The following is an 18,074-nucleotide window of genomic DNA, read 5'->3' on the forward strand; positions in this document are numbered from 1 at the left end:
TGCGGGAGGGCGGGATGTACACGAGTTGGCATTTTTGCGTCATCATCCGCTAATATTCGTTCGCCGCCTTTTTCGATGACCCCCACCGCATCATCTGTAGATGTCCTACAATGCGACGCTCGTGGTTGGCGTCAGCGAATCTCGCTCCATTTCGTGGGCAAACGCTTGCTACGATCCCCAGGATCTCCGCTGGGCCTGGCTCTTGCGAACAGCACACTTCGGCTTTGGCATCGCCGCCGGCCTGCTCCTGGTGGGATCCTTTGCACACGCCCGATTTGCCCGTTCCGGGTCGCGTGGGGCGGTGCTCAAACAGTGCTGCGGAGTGTGCGCGACTGTTGTGGCTGCAGCCGGGCTTGGCGCTGCTCCATTCCTCTTTGCGCTGCCGGAGCTCGCCCTCGGCGCCCCTCAGTGGGCGCTGCCCGCGGCGGCGCCGGTGCTAGCTGCGTGTATCCCTCGGCCTCGCCATGTGCGGAGGCGAAGGCGGACGCGGGGCAACGACGACGCCGAGGCGGCATCCAGCTTTCTCCGCGCGGTGGTTGCCTCTGCGAGCTTATTCCTCCTCGCTGGAGCCGCCAGGCATGTGGAGATGGTGAGTGAGCACTGGCAGAGCTGCTCGTCTCCGTGTCCTTGGAGCTGCCCACTTCCGGCCTCGTTCTCGCTCTGCGCGGGCTCCGGGCTGCTGCTGGCGATCGCTTGGGCAGTGCTCGATTGGGCAGTCTTGTGGAGGCTCGGTGCCGCCATGGGGTCGTGGCCGGCCGCAGGGAGGAAGGGGAAAACCTCTCGAGTGGGTCCTGGACATCTCGCTGGCGACACGACGCCACGAATAGTGCACACACCAGAAGGTCATGGATGAAGCAGGCGCCTGCATGCATGCGGCATGGGCGCTTGATGTCGGTCGGTTTGGTCCGTCTGTGTGAGATACTCGTACCAAATTAAGCCCAAGCGGAATTTCTCTTAAAAAGAAAAACACGCTCATCATATCTCCTGCGATCTCCACTCCCCAGAGTCGTCCCATGCTCTCAGTATGTGCCCTGCCCGTGCTCGCGATAACTCTGGGCCCTTCTGTCAAATTCCGCCCGCCCATACCTGCATACCTCTACGAGGACTGGTGGAACTCAGCCGTCCCCACCATCGATAGCACCGCGACGCAGGCCTCACTTTCCGCTTCAGGGAACGGAGAGGAGTTTGCGAGCGATCCGTGCTTTTGGGCCACGGCGGAGCCGGAGCAGTGCGAGGACGCGTGCGAGCAAGGGGAGGAGTGTACCCTCGCGCCCATCGGCAGCTCTGCTGCCTCCTTGGCGACGGACCCGTCGCTCAGCGCCGCAGCACCTGCCGCCGTCCAAGGGGCCTTGGATGTCCTCAGCTCTGGCGGGGACTGGCCCTTACAACCCGTTTCGGCCGAGGCGCTCAGTCGCGCGCCCGAAGCCATGCTCGCGACCATGCAGTCCGACTGCGCGTGGCACCCCGAGAGCGACGAGTGCGATGTTCCGTGAACGCTCGCAGTCTGTGAGAGATGGACATGACATGGAGAGGGGTGGGCAGTGGCGGGGGACTGATTTCATGATCGGAAGCGCGGCCCGTGCTGCGCACGCCGGCCTGGCCGGCCTATGCGCAAGCCTAGAACGTGTTCACAGGCAAGGCACGCGTCGCGCCTCGTGCTCGTCCCGATATGCTGATCGTCTCGAACTGTCACAAAAACACCTCGTTCTCACGTGTGTTATTGTTGTTGTCATTTTCGTGCGCCCCACTGCGCACACCTCTTCGAGCCGCTCACGAGAGCGCCCTCGTCCGCCGCCGCTAGGGGCGCCGCGCCCGGGCCGGCGGGCCGGGCCGCGCGCCGGCGGCGGCGCGCGCCCCCGCGCGCGGGGCGCCGCTCGTAATCGACGTAATTCCTATTGCTATTCGCGCCGCTAACCCCCTCTCTATAAGCGCCGCCCGCGCGTATGTCGCGTGCGGCGATCGGCGTACACCCGCGCGCGGCTCCGTTCGTTGTCACATAGACATATACTAAACGTCCCCCGCACACGGACCTGTGTGCTGTGACGGAACACCAACACATCTCTTCTCTCTTTCTCCCTTCTCGCAGCCCAGACGGCACCCACACAGCGCCGGACTTCGGTACGTACTAAACCGGGGACCCACAGCGAGCGGGCGCCGAGCGAGGGGCGGGAGAGGCTGGGCGCGGGCATGCACATGCCGCTCGCACGAAGAAGAGACTGCTGCAGTGCGGTGCAAGCGGACAAGAAAAGGGTGGGGCGAAAGGGCGAGGCTAAGCCGGTACCGCCGCTCTGCGGCGAATACAATGTTACAGCGCTCCCCCAGGAGAGGCCGGGGAAGAGCCAGCGAGGCGGGCCGCGAACTGGCGGCCCGCAGGCCGAGCGCCGCCACCTCACTGCGCTTTGCTGGCGGCTGTCCTGGCAGAAGGCGTCGCCCTACTCGGGACGGACATCTGCTTGGCCTTCATGTACAAGAAGGCGCCCAGCAGTGCGAGGCCGATGCCCAGCCCATTGTACATGGTGACCGGGATGCCGAACCAGACGATGGCAAAGCCAATGTTTGCTACGCGCCGGCCGCAGTTGATGAGTCCGTGCGTCACGGCGTCGACCTGTCGGCGGAGGAGGAGCAGGGCGGGTGGCGGGCGGTGGGGCGGGGGAGCGGCGAGGGGCGGGGCGGACGAGCCTTCTCGAGGACGAGAAAGTTCATCTGATTGTTGATGTAGTAGAGCAGGCCGTTGAGGCAAAACAGCCGCGCCGGCTTGCCGCCAGCGCGGAAGAGCGAGACCAGGATCGGCCCCTCGAAGAAGAGGACCGCCGGCAGCAGCAGCAGCACGCCGTAGTAGTTTACGTGCAGGAAGAGCGAGGCGTTGTCCATGTTGCGCCCCAGCTCTGTCTTGAGCATCTTGGCGCAGATGGAGCGGGCGGCGTTGCAAATGTTGGATCCCAGCGCGAGGCTGAAGCCGACCCACGAAAAGCTCGCCTGCGGGCGGGGCTGCGCCGGTGGAGCGCAGCACGGCGGGCGCCTGCGCGGCGCGGCGCGGCGCGCGGCGCACCTCGGCCATCGCCGAGATGGAGACGCCGCCCACGATGGGAAGGAGCGAGAGGAAGATGGGCAGCGTCACGGGCGGCGCGTCGGAGAGAAAGAGCACCGTGAGCAGCATCGTCGCGAGCGGCTCGCCCGCCTTGACCGTGTCGACAAAGGAGGCGTTGACGGCGCCGAACGCGCCGTTCGTCATGCAAAAGCCGAGCGAGTAGACGAGCACCATGCGGTAGAAGCCCCACGTCTGCGCAGAGGCGGGCAGCTCCTTGTACCTCCTGCGGCACAGAAGCACGCGCGCCCGTCAGCGGCCGGCGGCACGGGCGGAGGCCCGCGCAGCTGGGAGGCCCGCAAGCTGGGAGGCCCGCGCGGCTGGGAGCGCGCGTCAGGGAGGCCGGAGGCCGGCAGGGAGGCCGCACCGGAGCCCCGCGACACGCAGCGCAAAGGTGCCAGCGGCGGTCGCACACACGTGCTGCATCAGCGTCAGCGACATCCACGGCGCGCGCCCCTTCTCAAACTGCTGGAGCGACTGTTTGGACGTCGAGTTGGTCAGCGCGCCCGTCACATACCACACCAGGATGTAGACAAGCGTCTGCGGCGTGAAGACTCCCGTCGGGAGCGCAGAGGCGTGCTGGCCGGGCGCCCAGGAGGACGAGTCGTTGGTCAGCGACTGCAGCCCGGAAGAGCGGCGCACATCTGGAGAGTCTGTGCCGCTGCCCACCGCGTCTAGGCCTTGCTGCAGCTCCTTTGGCGACGCCGTCTGCGACTCATCTATCTTGGCCAGCGAGTTTGGCCGCGGCAGCCGCGCGCGCGAGCTGAGCGGGCTCGGCGCTGACGGCGGGAAGGGGCGACACATCGCTGCCGGTGGGTCGGCGACGGAAGGAAGCGGTGTGCGTTTCCTGGGAATGCTGCCGAGCAGCTATCCTCGGACTCGTTCTCGCGAGAGCGATGTGCAGCAAGAAAAAAAGAGCCGCCCCGCGTCTCTTTCTCTTTTCGCCGGTTATAGGCGTTACTTAGGGCTTTTCACCCACGGTCTCGGTTGTTTGAGGGATTCATAAGACATAACATATCTAACCCGCTCTTTGGACGAGCCCCCACAGACAAGTCTTTCCCCGCATTTTCCATTCACACAGGGGACGCGAAGTTCTCAGGACCGAGCCGGTTGTTGGGTCGCTGCACCTGCCTCCCGTTGTTGAAGAAGGTGAGCTCGGTGCACGCCGGCCGCTCGTACTCGTAGAATGCGACCGCGCCGCTCGAGGGGTCGATGAGGCGGATGACGCGCGGCTCCTCGACCTCGCACTCGTTTGAGCGATTCATGACCACGGGCTGGTTGTAAACGTCGTACTCGGTGAACAAGATCGTCGGCGCGTCGTGGCACGCGAGGTGCTGGGGCAGGACCACCTCCATCGGGAAGGTGCACGCCCCGTCGGAGCCGCGCGCGCACAGCGCGTCAAACAGCTGCGAGTGCGTCGCGTCCGGTGTGAGGATCGTATCAGGTCGGTCGCCGATCCACCAGCTCCCGTAGATGGGCTCCAATCCGGAATTACTGGTGTAGATGGGCTCGGAGAGGCCGAGCGGCGCGGGCCGCGTGCCGAGGTAGCGGTACGTCGCGCCCTTGCGCAGCCACGCTTTGTCGGGCAGATCGGCGCACAGCGGGTACCTAGTTGCCGCAAAAGAAGGTGAGCTAGAGGTGAGTCGTCCGCGAGGGTGCCGGGCCGGGGAGGCCAGAGGAGAGGACTACAAGAGCGAGGAGTTGAGCCTGTCGCCGAGGTGCCCGCCAAAGAGGTCGTGCTTTGGGAAGACGTCACGGTACTTGCCGTTGAGCCGCATGGGGTCGATCAGATTGGTACTCCACCGGAGCCCACCGCCCATCTCGAGGTTTGCACGGAACGGCTGCGTTTGGTATGGGGTCGGGGTTACGGTAAGAATCAGGGGCAAAGTGGGATGGGTCGGGGCTTTGAGCGTGCCTGCTGCTCGAAGCCGGTCCACACGCGCGCGAACGAGAATAGGTCGCGCTCAGTGTAGGTCGGCACCCTCGCGCCCGCGTCGTCGAGCACGGGCGTGCCGTCCCCATTCAGCTTCCAGAGCCCGATCGTGAAGAGCTGGAGGGACTCGCGCGCGAAGTTCTCGTCGGCGACCTGCAGCCGGTAAGAGTGGCACCGCGAGCCGATGAAGGTCAAGTAAGTTGCCATCGCCGGGTGGTACGCCACCTGAGGTCGGGGTGGGAGGGGGTCGTATACGTCTGTGGGGTGCGATGCTGTTGTGGGATGGCGTGCGAGTGCGCGACCTCTTTGAAGACGTCGCGGAATCTCCCAAAGGCGTGGCGCACAAAGATGTCGTAGTACGCGAGCCAGATGTCGTGTATGTTGATGGTGTTGCCGCGATCGAGGTCGCCGTTCTCGATCGAGATCACAAACTGCTGCGAGAGCGCCCACGCCACGCGCTGGCGCAGCTGGTCGGGCGCGCTGAGCACCACGCTCGTATGCGCTGCCAGCTTCGACGGGGAGATAGTCGTCATCCAGCCGGGCGTGTAGTAGGGACGGTACAGGTCTGCGTTCCCCCATTTCACGTAGAAGCCGAGCAGGCTCTGAAAGAAGAAGTGATTTCCGAGCTCAGGAACCGCCGCCACCTCTCCGGGAGAGCCGCAAACCACGGGGCCGTCGGCTACCGTCGCCGCCTCCCTGACCGCCCCGAGCGCCAGGGCTACGGACGCGGACTGGCTGATGGACGGCAGCGCCGAGAAATCGGTCGCGTCGCCGAGGACACCGACCCACATGCTGCCTTGCAGGTAGGCCTCGGGATCGCTCCCCGTTTTGGTCCCAAACCGGCGGTCTCCGGCCTCGCCATAGACAATGGCCTTGGCGAAGTCGTGGATGTAGTCCTTAGTGCGTAGCGCATCTTGCAGTCGGATGAATGCCGAGCCGTTCGCGCCGACCGCGACAAACGGGTTTGGCATAGGGTCGCTGGGGCCGTACGCCATCGACAAGTACCCAAAGTCAAAAATTGTACGCTCGAGGGGGTGGACCTGCCGCCAGCAGCTGCCGTTGCGATCGTCGACGATGGCGCCGACCGTCGTGTTGGTCGCGACGCACGCGTCGCACGCGCTCTTGTCCACGTACACGTCGCGCACGTCCGGGTTGCTCGGGTCGGCCATGTACCACAGGCGCGTGTCGGTCTCGAGAAACTTTGCGCGCCCCTCGGCGGTGCCCGCATAGCGGATCGCGGCGGAGAGACAAGCCTCCGTGGAATTGTCGAGCGCCGTCGGGCTGTCGTCGCCAGCGCACGACTCGAGGCGCAGCCAGCGCGATCGCATCCAATCCTGAGGGCGGTTCGAGCCCGCAACCACCCACGCCATCGCGGTCTCCCCCTCGCCGTACTGGCCGTTGCCCTCTGCGCCGCACGGCGACTCGTAGCAGCCATGTGTCGGGTGGCAGCGGCTGGGGTTGAGCGGCATGTCGACGACGGCGTACACCATCACCGATCCCTCGGTGTAGAACATCTGGAGCGTGCTTGCGTTGAGCGTGAGCGGCACGCTTGACCAGCGCGGAGCCTATTGGAAGACTCCAACATCAGATAGTCATGTGGCAAGAGACCCGGACCTGCGAGTTCGCATGTGCGCCGCGCAGCTCGGCTCCCGCCGACAGGAGTGCTCGTTCAAAAACGTGCGCGGGGTTGCGGGGCACTGGGCGCGCCGCCCCACGTTGGCCCCGGCCCGCCTCGCCGGCCGCTCCAGGGAGTTGTCCAACGTCTGCATCCGGACATCGCGCCGGTAGTAACGGTCGCGGTGGCGCAGGAAGTGCGAGCCCGCCTTCTCGCCGAGCTCGCACGACACGCGAAGCCCCGCCAGGAGCACCGTGTCGGCGATGCCCGTCCGTCGCTCCTCGTACGAGTACTCGGCCCGGAGGACCTCCTTGGGATCGCCCGCGGGCGGGATGCGCTGAAGCGTCGCGTCATCGTCGCCATTGACGTCGAGCAGGAGCGGCGGCGGCGCGCCGTCTTCAAAACCGATCGGCGGGTTGAAGATGTAGACCTGCTGCTTCGTGTCGCCAGAGCACCCGTATGGCTGGCCGCCGCGAGAGGGCTGTGCGCCGATTGGGCCAAGAGTGATCTCACCGCCCACCCTCTCGTCCACCTGGCACACGAACCCTTCGAAGTCGCCGTCACTCAGGTTGAGCGGCGGCGCGTAACCGTTGACCCCCGAGTTCAGCAGCACCTCATGCACAAAGTTGGGCGAGTTGCCCTCCAGCCCAGCCGTGCAGTCCATCGCGCGCCCGTTGTAGTGCTCGAACGCCGTCTGCCCGGGCGGGTATCCCGACTCGTTGCCGCCGTAAGGAGCAAAGTCGCTGTGCGGGAAATCGCTCGCGTTGTAGCCGCGGTTCGGGTTGGAGTAGAAATCGAGGATCAGCTGCCTGCCGGCGGGGGTATCGGGGCCGGGGTATCCGGCGTGCTCGGCGGTCATTTCATTCAGCTGCGCGCAAGGCCCCTGCACGCCACCATGGCAGTGCAGCCCGTCCGCGCACGGGTCACCGTGGTAGTTTGTGTGCGCTCTCGCCTTGACCAGCCACACCGAACCGTCGGGGCACGTGCAGGTCCCGCCATACGGTAAGGGGTTATACGGCCAACCGCCGCTCAGGTAGCGAGTCGTCGACCACGAGCGGTTAACCTTTGCACGGAGCTCCCCGTTCACTTCGATCACCACAAGCGTGCCGGTGCCGTCGAGCGAAAGGCGGATGGCCTGGCCAATGTCGCCCGCGCTGATCGCTTGCCGGTGCCAGCGCGTGCCCAGCGCGCACGAGGGAAGCTCGACGCCCGAGATGAGGTTTTGACCCGGGAGGACGCGCTTCTGCGACCGCCTGCGTACATATGCGCGGAGCGAGGTCGCGTTCTCCTGCATCTGCTCGTGGACCCACTCGCGTGCCACACCAGCGTACGCGTCCTCACGCGCCGTGCCGCTCACGCCGTTGGCCGCTTGCTGCAGGCCCGTGCTCAGTCGGGCAATCTCGGCAGTTGTGGGGCCGAACGTGGTCTGCTCGAGAAGCTTCGCGGCGTACTTCTTAGCGCGAGACGCGTCGGCCGAATCGGACGACGCTCGGCGGCGCCGGAAAGGGGGGTCATCGGAGGCTTCGAGGCGGCGGGCACTATCCTGGTCTTCGTCCTCGGAGTACGTGTAGAGTCGGTACACGTAGCCGGGCGTCTCGATGATCGTCGTTGCGCACCACACGCTCGAGCAGCCATCCAGCTGCGCGATCGAAGGCGCGTCGTCGAATGACTCCCCTTCCATCGAGGTGGGGGGCACGGCCTCCCACGCTTCTCCGTCGTACGAGCGGGCGCGAGGGATCGGGACGCCGCTTGGCGGCGACGTCGGCACGAGCGATAGCTCGAGCAGTTGGCCGGACGATGAGAGGCGCAGCATCGCGACGCCCACCTTCAGCTCAGTGATCAAGTCGTTGAGATACCACTTGTAGCACTCATCGCGGTTCCCACCGCGGAGCCCGAACCGCGATGGGCATACAAACTTACGCTGCCGCACAGGCCCTCCGTTCCTCCGTACTCCGAAAAGCTTGGCGTACGGCTTGTTTGCAAGCCGTCGAATCAAGGCGGGCAGGAACGTGTCGTTGTTTAGCCGCTGCAGGATTGCCTCCGCCTCCTCGGTGGAGTTGGTGGCGGTAAAGATGGTGAAACTGACCGTGCTATCATCCTCGCTCAGCCGCCGCGCGGCCGGGTCCTCATCGCCGGCCAGCCGGCGGCTGGTCGTCGCGTTGCAGTCGGTCGAGCAAGTTGTCTGCTCGGGAGACAGCTGTGCCTCCTCGACGTAGGCGTCACACACCTCCGTCTCGTTGACTGTCTCACAGGTACCGTCCACCTCAAAAGAGTCCTCCACGCCCGCCTGCTCCTCTTGCCCCGGTGAAGCGGGCGGCAGGGGCTGCGAGGGCGGCGGGGGCTGCGAGGGCGGCGGGGGCTCCGGCGGCGGGGGCTCGGGCGGCGGGGGCGTCGGCGGCGGGGGCGTCGGCGGCGGGGGCGTCGGGGGTGGGGGCGTCGGGGGCGGGGGCGTCGGGGGCGGGGGAGTCAGTGGCGGAGGCGGGGGCGGCGGAGGTGGCGGCACCTGCGAGGGCGAGGCCGACAGCGGCGGCGGCGGCGGCGACGCGGACGGAGGCGGCGGCGGCGGCGACGGCGGTGGGCACGCCAGTCTTTCGGCAAGGCGGCGCCGGTGCGCCTCTACCAGGTCCTGGCCAGGCGCAACCTGGAGTGAGGTGGCGCGAACGACGACCAACTGCGCCTCTGCCTCTGCCTCCGCGTCCGCCTCCGCATGCAGCAGCCGCATGAACCGCCTCCAGCCAGCGACGCTCTGCCTCATGATGCCCAAGGCCATCTTGTGGAGCCGCCTGTCAACGTGGGCGATCTCCTTGGTGAGCGCCGTGTTGCAAGTTGCGATCGCCGCCTCTGCAGTGCTGGCGACAGCCCCATTGCCAGCGACATGGCTACCAGCGCCGCCCGCGAATCTCGAGAAGGCGAAATCGGTCGCAAAGGGCGAGGCGACCACGTACATCTCGCCCGTCCCGTCTATGGCCCCCTCTGCTTGGGCACTCGTGGTGAAGGTGCCTGAGTCTGGGTAGACGTCTAGACGGCCATAGCGCGGCAGCGGGTCGGCGATGCTCTGGCCGATCAGGCCGTGTGCATCCACCGATGACTGCGCAAGGTAGGAGAGCTCGAGGTCGCATCGATGCGTTGGACCGGACACTCGGTCGTGCACCTGGTCACCGTGCACGATGATCCTCCACGGCGCCCCCTCCACGCTGCCCTGGGATGGGTTCACCACAATGGTGGCGGACGACAGTTTGACAGAGGTGAGCAGCCCGCCGCAGGTTCGGTTCCGGTTTGGCCCGAGCGCAACCTCGCTGCCACCACAGCTTGTTTTGACGGCCCGCCAGCCCCAATTCTGCTGATTGAGCTCAGATGCGTGATAGCTGACGTAGGCCCACTTGCACGATGCGTTGCCAGCGACGAGGGCGGCGACGTGGACTTCAGTCATGAAGGTGCCGTTGACGAGAAGAAGACCGTCGTGCAGGGTGTAGAGCGCCTCCTCAAAGCGCGCATTGACGCTCAGGCCCGGTGTCGACAGGTAGTTGTACCAGCCCTGGTCCTTGCCACGGAAGTCGGCGCTGCCCCCGTGAGCAAGGTCAAGATGCGGATCTTGTCGTGAGCGGGCGGTGACGCCCGCACAGGGGTCGTCAAAGACGGCGCTCGCCAGCCGCAGGATGACCGACAGCAACTTGACGAGCATCGCCCGCCCTGCGCCCTGCGCCCCGCCCTCGCCGGGATGGCGATTCCTGCCGGCGACAAGTCGCCCGCCCTGCGCCTGCAGCCGCCCTCGCCGGGATGGCGATTCCGGCGACGGCCGAAGACGTCGTATGAACCAGACACCATCGGGACCCAACAGTGCGATACTTGGCTATCGCACTGTTGACGTACCGGCGGCTAAGGCCGAGTAGCCGGTGTTCACAGAGCTCTGTGAACACCGGCGAGAGAATTTTTCTCTGGACGATTTCTTCTACGAAGAAACGTTCAAAACACTCGGTGTCGAAACACCTCTCCGACGCGCTCGACTATAGTCATAATGGGATCTGAGTTCGGGGGATCTGCTACGTACTTTTAGCTTACTGGGAGAAAAGAGAGCGGGGGGTTGTTCTCTAGGCCCCTAAGGGCCCTACGCGCGGCGTGAGAGCTCGGAAGCGAGCTTTGCACGGCGATCGAGGATGGCACGGTTCACCCCCTTCACCGAAGCGATGGAGATGCGTTCCGCGTGGTGTGACACAAATGAGAGGCGGGAGTGGGGAGGGTACGCGGTGTGGTCAACGCCCGAGCGTTGAGCCTTGCGCGCAAGGCGGTTGATCTTTGCAACTGCTGGCGGCGAGAAGCCGCCGCCGAATGTCTCGTGGAGAAGCATGTTGAACTTGTTTCGTTTGGTAAAGATCCCATCATGGTAGTGGCCACGCTGCGACTTGACGTAGCCTTGGCCGGTGGTGTGGTCGAACGCACGTTGACCACGGAACCCGCGTTGCTTGCAGCCCATGTTTGCAAGGCGGGCGCGCTCTTCGGTGTTGCCGAAGGCGAACTTGTCTCCAACGGAGCCGGGGTTGCCTCCGGTGTCGGCGCGGCCGACCCCAACGGGCAAGCCACCCCGGAGGGGGGTCCAAAGTTTGACCTCGCTGATCTCGTCTTTGCCCCCGGGAGCCTCGCCTGGCTCAGCCAGGTCGGTTTTGTAGCCCTCGTTGAACTGTTTGGTGAGTTCTGGTTTTTCGGCATCTCCCATAACGGGCCGGGAGACGGAGACGGCGTGGACACAATCGTACCAGGCGCGAAGTACGCCGTCGTGTGGGCGTCGGCGGGCGGCGTTGTTGAGAAACCAGTCGCCATGGTAGTCCTTTGCACCACCGACTGTGTGTCCCCAAGCTCGAGTGCCCGCGTGACGGTCGAGCGGCACTGCGAGAGGTGAAGGCCGTTTCGGCGTTGAAGCTCGCCGATGAATATGTCGTCCGGAATGCATGTGGCGTTGCTGCCGTCAAGTTTTGTGTCGAGCCACCGCCCCCCGTAAGGCTGCGCAGTTGAGACGTAGCGGATGGACTCGCGTAGACGTATTTTGGTGTCGCCGGGCTGCCAGTTGGCTGCCGTGTAGTCGTCGAGGGCGCGCCACTCCTTCTGCAGGTCAAACCAGTTGCAGATAGTCTCGATGGCAGCAAGCGCCCGCGCGTGCGGGCTTCCTGATTTGCAAGTGCCATCGATGACTGATTCCGGTGTTGGAAGGGACTCAGAAGTGGGGAGGCTAACGCCCTTGGGGTAGAACTCAGAGAGTTTGCCGCCGCGCACGGTGTAGTAATTGTTGTCGTCGCGTGCAGCACGGATGGAGGCCGCCTCGTCCCGCTTGGAGAGCGCGGCTCTGTACGCGTTGACGGCGGCGTCTCGTGCACCGTATACCCGCCGGAGCGCTCGGCTTCGGCGAGGTCCGGGCTGCAGGCCACAAGCTTTGACCAGCATTTGAGGAGGGGATGGCTCAGGCGATGGCTCAGGCGAGGGCTCAGGCGAGGGCTCAGGCGAGGGCTCAGGCGAGGGCTCTGGCGAGCCAACGCGCGAGTCGGGTTTCGAACTGGAGCGTGGAGGCCAGTCGACTGCCGTCGGGCTCTTGAGCGGCTGCGCCACTGGCAGAGGGCAAAACTGGTCGAGTTGCATTTGTCTGGTAGGGCCGAGTGGTTCCTGCGTGTTAGTCAAACTCTTAATAGAAACCGCAGCAAGAGCCTCTTTTCGCCGGTTATATAGGCGTTACTTAGGGCTTTTCACCCACGGTCTCGGTTGTTTGAGGGATTCATAAGACATAACATATCTAACCCGCTCTTTGGACGAGCCCCCACACACAAATCTTTCCCCACATTTTCCATTCACACAGAGGACGCGAAGTTCTCGTTTCTCTCACTCCTCGATCGCTGCTCTGGGGGGAGGCGGGGCCCCCGGAGGCACCGTGCGCCGCGCAGCACCGTGGCAGCAGTGCGGAAACGGGGCCCCGGCACTCATACCAGCCAGACTCATACTCGCTCACATACTACCGACTTCCCGATTAAGTACGGTTAAGTAGAGGGCAGATTCGGAGAGATATCGAGGAGTACATACAGGTAGACCCTCCAACCATCAGAAAACTCCAACCTGATCCGTCGTACTGACCGCCGACAGATCACTCCAGACAGCAGACAGGCCGACGCCTGCACGCGGCCGGCCGGGCGAGAGGCTTGACACGATCCGACCCTGCGACCCTGACGCTGCTGCTCTAGCTATCAGACATGCGCTGCTGACTGCTGCCACAATGTGCGACCGGTGCTGACCCACTTGGCGGCCTTCCCGGTCAGTGGAGTGGTGAGGCGCAGTGCAGAGCTGTCGATCGCGCGACGCCGCACTGGTCCCACATCGGTGACACGAGACCACCACGTTTGCCGGTCCAAGAGAGAGCACTGGCGCTGTCCTGAGAAGGTGCATGGTCCCTCTTGACAGCCCATGCGCGCGAGGCTGTGTAGGCATAGCCTCGAGAGTGCCAGCAGCCAATCGCCGAGGCAGTTTGTGACGCGCATTGCGTCAGAAGCGTGCACGCGCTGGAAGGACACCTTCCTACTGGCCGTACGATCAGGTCGTCACTGAATGCTGGATACTAAGGCCGCGAGCTATGCAGGTGATCAATTGTGCAGCAGGGCACGGTCAGCAGCGCCGACAGGCTGTCGCAAGGCGTGACAGCATGGCCGTCCAGTACGTACGCCGAATTCCCATGAAAACAAAAATCGCGCAAAAAAATCCCAAAGATCGGCGCCCGCGGCGGGCTGTGGGACCCCATCTCCCCCCCGCATGGGCACCCCTATGGGCGCCCGCCTCTCCCCAGAGGATCGCTGACTGCGTTTCTTTCTTGTAAAATTCTTTCTGTCTATCTGACCCAACACGAGCCCAAAACGACCCAGACGCGGTCAGCAGCAAAAATGACAAATCACAGCTTTCCCCACGCCGCCACGCTTGTCACTTAAGCCTCTACGATTAGTAGACCGCGTCTGGGTCTGGTCTGTGCACTTGACCACTGTGGGTCTGCGCAGCGCTCTCGCCTCTCGGAGAGGCGCTTTGTACTCGGGTTTGGATGGTAGCGGGGCCCCCGCCGGTGGTTACTGATACAAGAAAGAAACGCAGTCCGCGATCGAGGAGTGAGAGAAACGAGAACTTCGCGTCCCCTGTGTGAATGGAAAATGAGGGGAAAGACTTGTCTGTGGGGGCTCGTCCAAAAGAGCGGGTTAGATATGTTATGTCTTATGAATCCCTCAAACAACCGAGACCGTGGGTGAAAAGCCCTAAGTAACGCCTATAACCGGCGAAAAGAGAAAGAGACGCGGGCCGCGGCTCTGTTTTTCTTGCTGCACATCGCTCTCGCGAGAACGAGTCCGAGGATAGCTGCTCGGCAGCATTCCCAGGAAACGCACACCGCTTCCTTCCGTCGCCGACCCACCGGCAGCGATGTGTAGCCCCTTTTGCTGTGCACAATGTGTGGGAGTGCTGCCGACCGAAAGCAGCTAGCTCGTCTCCCGAGAGCGATGTGCGACGTGAAGAAGAAAAAAACTCTGCCGACGAAAGACGAAAAGAGACGACAAAGTATTCTCGTATCAGTAGTTAGTGTCGTGTCCACTAGCTCCGAGTAGAGGGGGCGTCCTTGCAGTTAAGGGGAAACCTGGTACGCGGGGCTAACCCTCGGAGAGTATTCTTTAGCTCCGAGTAGAGGGGGCGTTCCGCAGCTAGGGGGACCCACAGCGCGAGGGAAAAATTCCGCCGCTGGGGGAACCCCGGAGCGCAGAACTAACCCTCGGAGACCCGTGTTTACTTTAAGGCCCTTGCCCTGCGAATGCGCGCCCCCCCCCTAGATAGGGGTCAGGGCTCTCTAGCCCGTAGCCCGATCCCGATCATCCGGCCCGCTGGATGCGCTTCTCAGCTCACCGGCCCTGGATGTGAGGTTACTGACTGCACTCCAAGTGCTCCAAAGTGCTCCAAGTGCTCCAAAGCCTGTTGTCTTTCTTTTGCGCACATGTCGTTTACTTGGGGTCGTTGGGGTCGTGTTGGGTCAGATAGACAGACAGAAATCAGTGATTGATCGCACACATTTATTTCTTCTTGTGGGGGGCGCCCACGACCCGCCTAGCTCTTGCGGGCGGGCCCCTCCACCCTTCCTTCACGTACGGATCATGTAGTCCCCACAATCGCTGTCGTGGGATCGCTTGTCATGTGAGAGAGTGCGTTGAGAGATAATACCAAACAACTTTTCTCAGAAAGAAAGAAAACAGACAACCCAAGGGAGGGATGGGAGGACGGCACGCCGCCACCACACAGGGATTTTAAGGAGAGGAGTAAGGTGCTAAAAGAGAAGAATTTAAACAAAACAACTGTCAAGAGAAGACAGATCACTTTACTTTTTTTCGCACGATGTCCTTCGACGAGGAGCCGGCGGTGGTGCTCCTCTGCGTGCCCGACGACGCGGTCGCGTTCGACGGCGCCGGCGCCGGCTCGCTCGCGCTCACCAACCTCTCCCGCGCGTCGTGCGTCTGCTTCCGCGTGCAGGCGACCGACACGCAGCTCGAGGCGGCGCCGTCGGACGGCGTGCTGCCTCCAGGCAAGCAGGTGCAGGTGCGGCTGCGGCTGACAGCCGCGGGCGCGCCCGAGCGCGTGATCGTGCGCTACGCGCTGCTGCCGCAGAACTGCCGCGGCGCGCAGGTGAGCACGCACCTCGACAGCCTTCGCGATGCGTGGGGCTCCGACGCGCGGCACTGCCAGCACCTGCTCCGCGCGACGCGCGGCGCCGCGAGCGCGGAGGCCGACACCGCCTCGTCGCTGATTCGCACGGTGACCGGCGGCGGCGGCGCCCGCGAGCGATTGGCGGCGGCGGAGCGGCTCGCGCTGCTCCGCTCGGTGGAGCTGCTCCGAGCGGAGGAGGAGCTGCTCAAGGCGCAGGAGCGGATCTCAGCGCTGGAGGAGGGCGGCGGCGGAAACGGAGGCGGCGGCGGAGGCGACGGCGATGGCGACGGCGACGGCGGTGGTGGCGGCGGTGGTGCCGCCTCCAAGGCCCCTCGAGAGGCACAGCCCCAGCGCAAGTCGTCCGGCCCGGGCGGGCGCGTCGTTCGCTCCACGGGCTCGGTGCTGGCGCTCGTGGCCTCGCACCTGGTTGTTGGCGCCGCGGCAGCCCTGGCCGGCGCGCTCTATGCGGATGCGATTATTGGGGTGTAGGCTTTTTCCAATGAGCAATGTCTTGTCCGAGTTGTAGCAGGGGATACCATTTACATTTCAATAAATAAATACAAACGTCTCCGATCTCCAGGAGAGATGGGCGACGCACGAACACAGAGGCACAGCGCGCACCCCGCCCCGCTCGCAGGGCGTGCATTTCAAGGACCAACGGCTATATCGTCCCGTTTGCTGTTCACAGCCTTGTTATTGAGAAGGAAATACGTCCTATGGCGCTGTGCGCTGGTCTGTGAGTCTGAGAGGTTGAGGTGCGAGCCCTGGAGGCCCTGGGAATGGGGGGAGACTACCCGCGGGCCTAGAAGGCCCGCGCGCAGGGGGGTGGGGCAACCGCCCCTGTCAACCGCCCTGACCCGCGGCAGGGGCAACCTCCCCTGTCAACCGCCCCACGCCACGCCGCTTGCGGCGGTCCTATTCCCAGCTCCGCTGAGGGCGCGTGCGTTATTTATGGCTTGACGCTCTGAGGGCGGATCGAGACGCACTCGGCGGCGATGGCGGGAGCCGTGGCCGTGCTGTCGGTGATCAGTCTTGCCCCGTCGGCCAGCAGAATTACGCTCAATAAGCGATCTGCGCTCGCGGCGCACGGGTCGCACGTCGTGCTCGACTTTGAGGGCTTTGCCGTCGAGCCGGCTGCCGCGGGGAGGTGGACGCTCGCCACGCTAGAGGCGGCAGCAGCCGCACATGGCGCTACCGTTGTCCACTCCAAGCTAGTGTTGCTCGGAGAGGACGGAACGACGCCGCCAGGGTTCACGGCGGCGGTGCTGCTCGATGAGTCGCACGCCACCGCCCACTGCTACTCGGAGCACGGCTGGTTGGCCGTGGATGTCTTCACCTGCGGCGCGCAGGCGGACACGCTCGGGTTTGCCGACGCTGTGCGCCGGAAAGTGGAGGGCTACGTGCCAGGCGTGCGGTGCACGCAGCATGCCTCCATCGATCGATTCCTGCACAGAGAGCTCGAGCTTGAGGACAGTGGACACACCTCTTTTGAGCCGGGACGACTGGAAGTCTGAGAGAGACCACGCGAGATGCGATACACGCACCCGCCAAAAAGTGCGTGCAACCGCCGATCCAACCCGCCTAAAAAGCTGCTAAAAAGTGCAATCCCGCCGCGATCCTTAACACAAGGAGACCTGGAAGATAAGAGCGGACATCAGACACGGCGGGAGGCGACGGTGGCCGCCGCCGCGGGTGTGGGGCCGGGCGCGTGGGGCTGTGGTGTGAGCTCCCCCCCCCCCGCAAGTGAAGCGAGGAAGAGAGTGTGTGTGACGGGGGACCAGCCTTCCTTCACGTGATGACAATGGACTGCACCGTGATGGGCTCGAGTGGCCGGTCGGCTTGCGTCGGCACCTGTCAGTGCGCGTCGGCCGGATCAGCATCTTCGGACTTCGCCGTGCGAGCCAGGACGTTTGGTGGTGCACGGCGGCGCGCGGACGCGCGCGCCTTTGAGATCCTGACGATCAAATCGTACCCCTGGACCACTTTCCCGAAGACCGGGTGTTGGGAGCGGCCCGGGCTGAACCAGTCGAGAAAGGCGTTCTGGCCCACGTTGATGAAGAACTGCGAGCCGCCCGAGTCCTTCCGCCCGGTGTTGGCCATCGAGAGGGTGCCGGGCGCGTTCGAGATCCGCGCGGTGTGCTCGTCGGGGATGGTCCCGTCGGCGCTGCGCCGGATGCTCTCGCCGGTGGCGAGGTTGACAAAGGTGGAGCCGGGCGGTGGACCGCCCGTCCCAGCGCGCGGGCTCAGCGGGTCTCTGGTGAAGGGGCAGCCAAACTGGTCCTGAGGCGATGAAGGCGGAGGGCTTAGGAAGCGGCTCAGGCGAATGGGCGGCGGATGTGGCCACATTTATGTGTATGCTGCGGAGGGCACCATGAAGCCGGGAATTACACGATGGAAGTGCAGGCCGTCGTAGAAGCCGGTCCGCGCGAGATCGAGAAAGTTCGAGGCGGTGAGCGGCATCGAGTCAACAAAGATCTCTGCGACAAAGGTCCCCATGCTCGTGTGGAACGTGGCGTGAGGGTTGGCCTGGATTGCCGGTGTGAACGTCGGCTCGACCGCTGGGGCTCCCGCTTGGGCTCCGAGCAACTTGGGGGCGGCGTTCGCGTGGCGAAATAGGACGATTCCGGCGGCAACGAAAGTCAGAGACACCAGCGCCACCGTGGCGTGACGGTGCCTGGGCGTCGCTTGAGGAAAGGAATCGGGAGGAGCGCTTCCCAGTTCCTGCCTTTTTGCCATGACAAAAA

General features: G+C 64.4%; 5 protein-coding genes across 5 annotated transcripts; 3 read left to right on the plus strand and 2 right to left on the minus strand.

Moving 5' to 3' along the window:
• Positions 1–1,013: 1,013 nt before the first annotated feature.
• On the plus strand, positions 1,014–1,493 carry EMIHUDRAFT_211439 (hypothetical protein; the record flags this gene model as incomplete). The annotated part of the gene is made up of 1 exon (XM_005767667.1): positions 1,014–1,493. The coding sequence occupies one exon, from the start codon at positions 1,014–1,016 to the stop codon at positions 1,491–1,493; it is 480 nt and encodes a 159-aa protein (XP_005767724.1).
• Positions 1,494–2,389: 896 nt separating this feature from the next.
• EMIHUDRAFT_451704 (hypothetical protein) lies at positions 2,390–3,974 on the minus strand (the record flags this gene model as incomplete). The annotated part of the gene is made up of 4 exons (XM_005767668.1): positions 3,453–3,974; positions 3,050–3,311; positions 2,676–2,976; positions 2,390–2,559 (listed from the first exon to the last, which is right to left on the minus strand). The coding sequence occupies exons 1-4, from the start codon at positions 3,887–3,889 to the stop codon at positions 2,390–2,392; spliced, it is 1,170 nt and encodes a 389-aa protein (XP_005767725.1). The 5' UTR covers positions 3,890–3,974.
• Positions 3,975–15,021: 11,047 nt separating this feature from the next.
• Positions 15,022–15,819, plus strand: EMIHUDRAFT_103280 (hypothetical protein; the record flags this gene model as incomplete). Its single annotated transcript, XM_005767669.1, has 1 exon — positions 15,022–15,819. One exon carries the CDS (start codon positions 15,022–15,024, stop codon positions 15,817–15,819), a length of 798 nt encoding a protein of 265 aa, XP_005767726.1.
• A 506-nt stretch (positions 15,820–16,325) lies between these two features.
• On the plus strand, positions 16,326–16,926 carry EMIHUDRAFT_211444 (hypothetical protein; the record flags this gene model as incomplete). The annotated part of the gene is made up of 2 exons (XM_005767670.1): positions 16,326–16,803; positions 16,886–16,926. 2 exons carry the CDS (start codon positions 16,326–16,328, stop codon positions 16,924–16,926), a joined length of 519 nt encoding a protein of 172 aa, XP_005767727.1.
• Positions 16,915–17,832, minus strand: EMIHUDRAFT_416224 (Petidyl-prolyl cis-trans isomerase putative cyclophilin involved in protein folding and posttranslational modification). The gene is made up of 3 exons (XM_005767671.1): positions 17,701–17,832; positions 17,275–17,610; positions 16,915–17,181 (listed from the first exon to the last, which is right to left on the minus strand). Exons 1-3 carry the CDS (start codon positions 17,824–17,826, stop codon positions 17,119–17,121), a joined length of 525 nt encoding a protein of 174 aa, XP_005767728.1. The 5' UTR covers positions 17,827–17,832; the 3' UTR covers positions 16,915–17,118.
• Positions 17,833–18,074: the final 242 nt, after the last annotated feature.

Source organism: Emiliania huxleyi (assembly GCF_000372725.1).
Source record: "Emiliania huxleyi CCMP1516 unplaced genomic scaffold EMIHUscaffold_48, whole genome shotgun sequence".
Classification (NCBI taxonomy): Eukaryota; Haptophyta; order Isochrysidales; family Noelaerhabdaceae; genus Emiliania; species Emiliania huxleyi.

Coding starts and splice junctions, on each gene's coding strand:
- EMIHUDRAFT_416224 (XM_005767671.1), bottom strand. CDS start 17,826: ATGGGGACCTTTGTCGCAGAGATCTTTGTTGACTCGATGCCGCTCACC. Junction 17,611..17,700: donor GTGTAATTCCCGGCTTCATG/GTGCCCTCCGCA, acceptor TCATCGCCTCAG/GACCAGTTTGGCTGCCCCTT. Junction 17,182..17,274: donor TGATCGTCAGGATCTCAAAG/GCGCGCGCGTCC, acceptor GCGCACTGACAG/GTGCCGACGCAAGCCGACCG.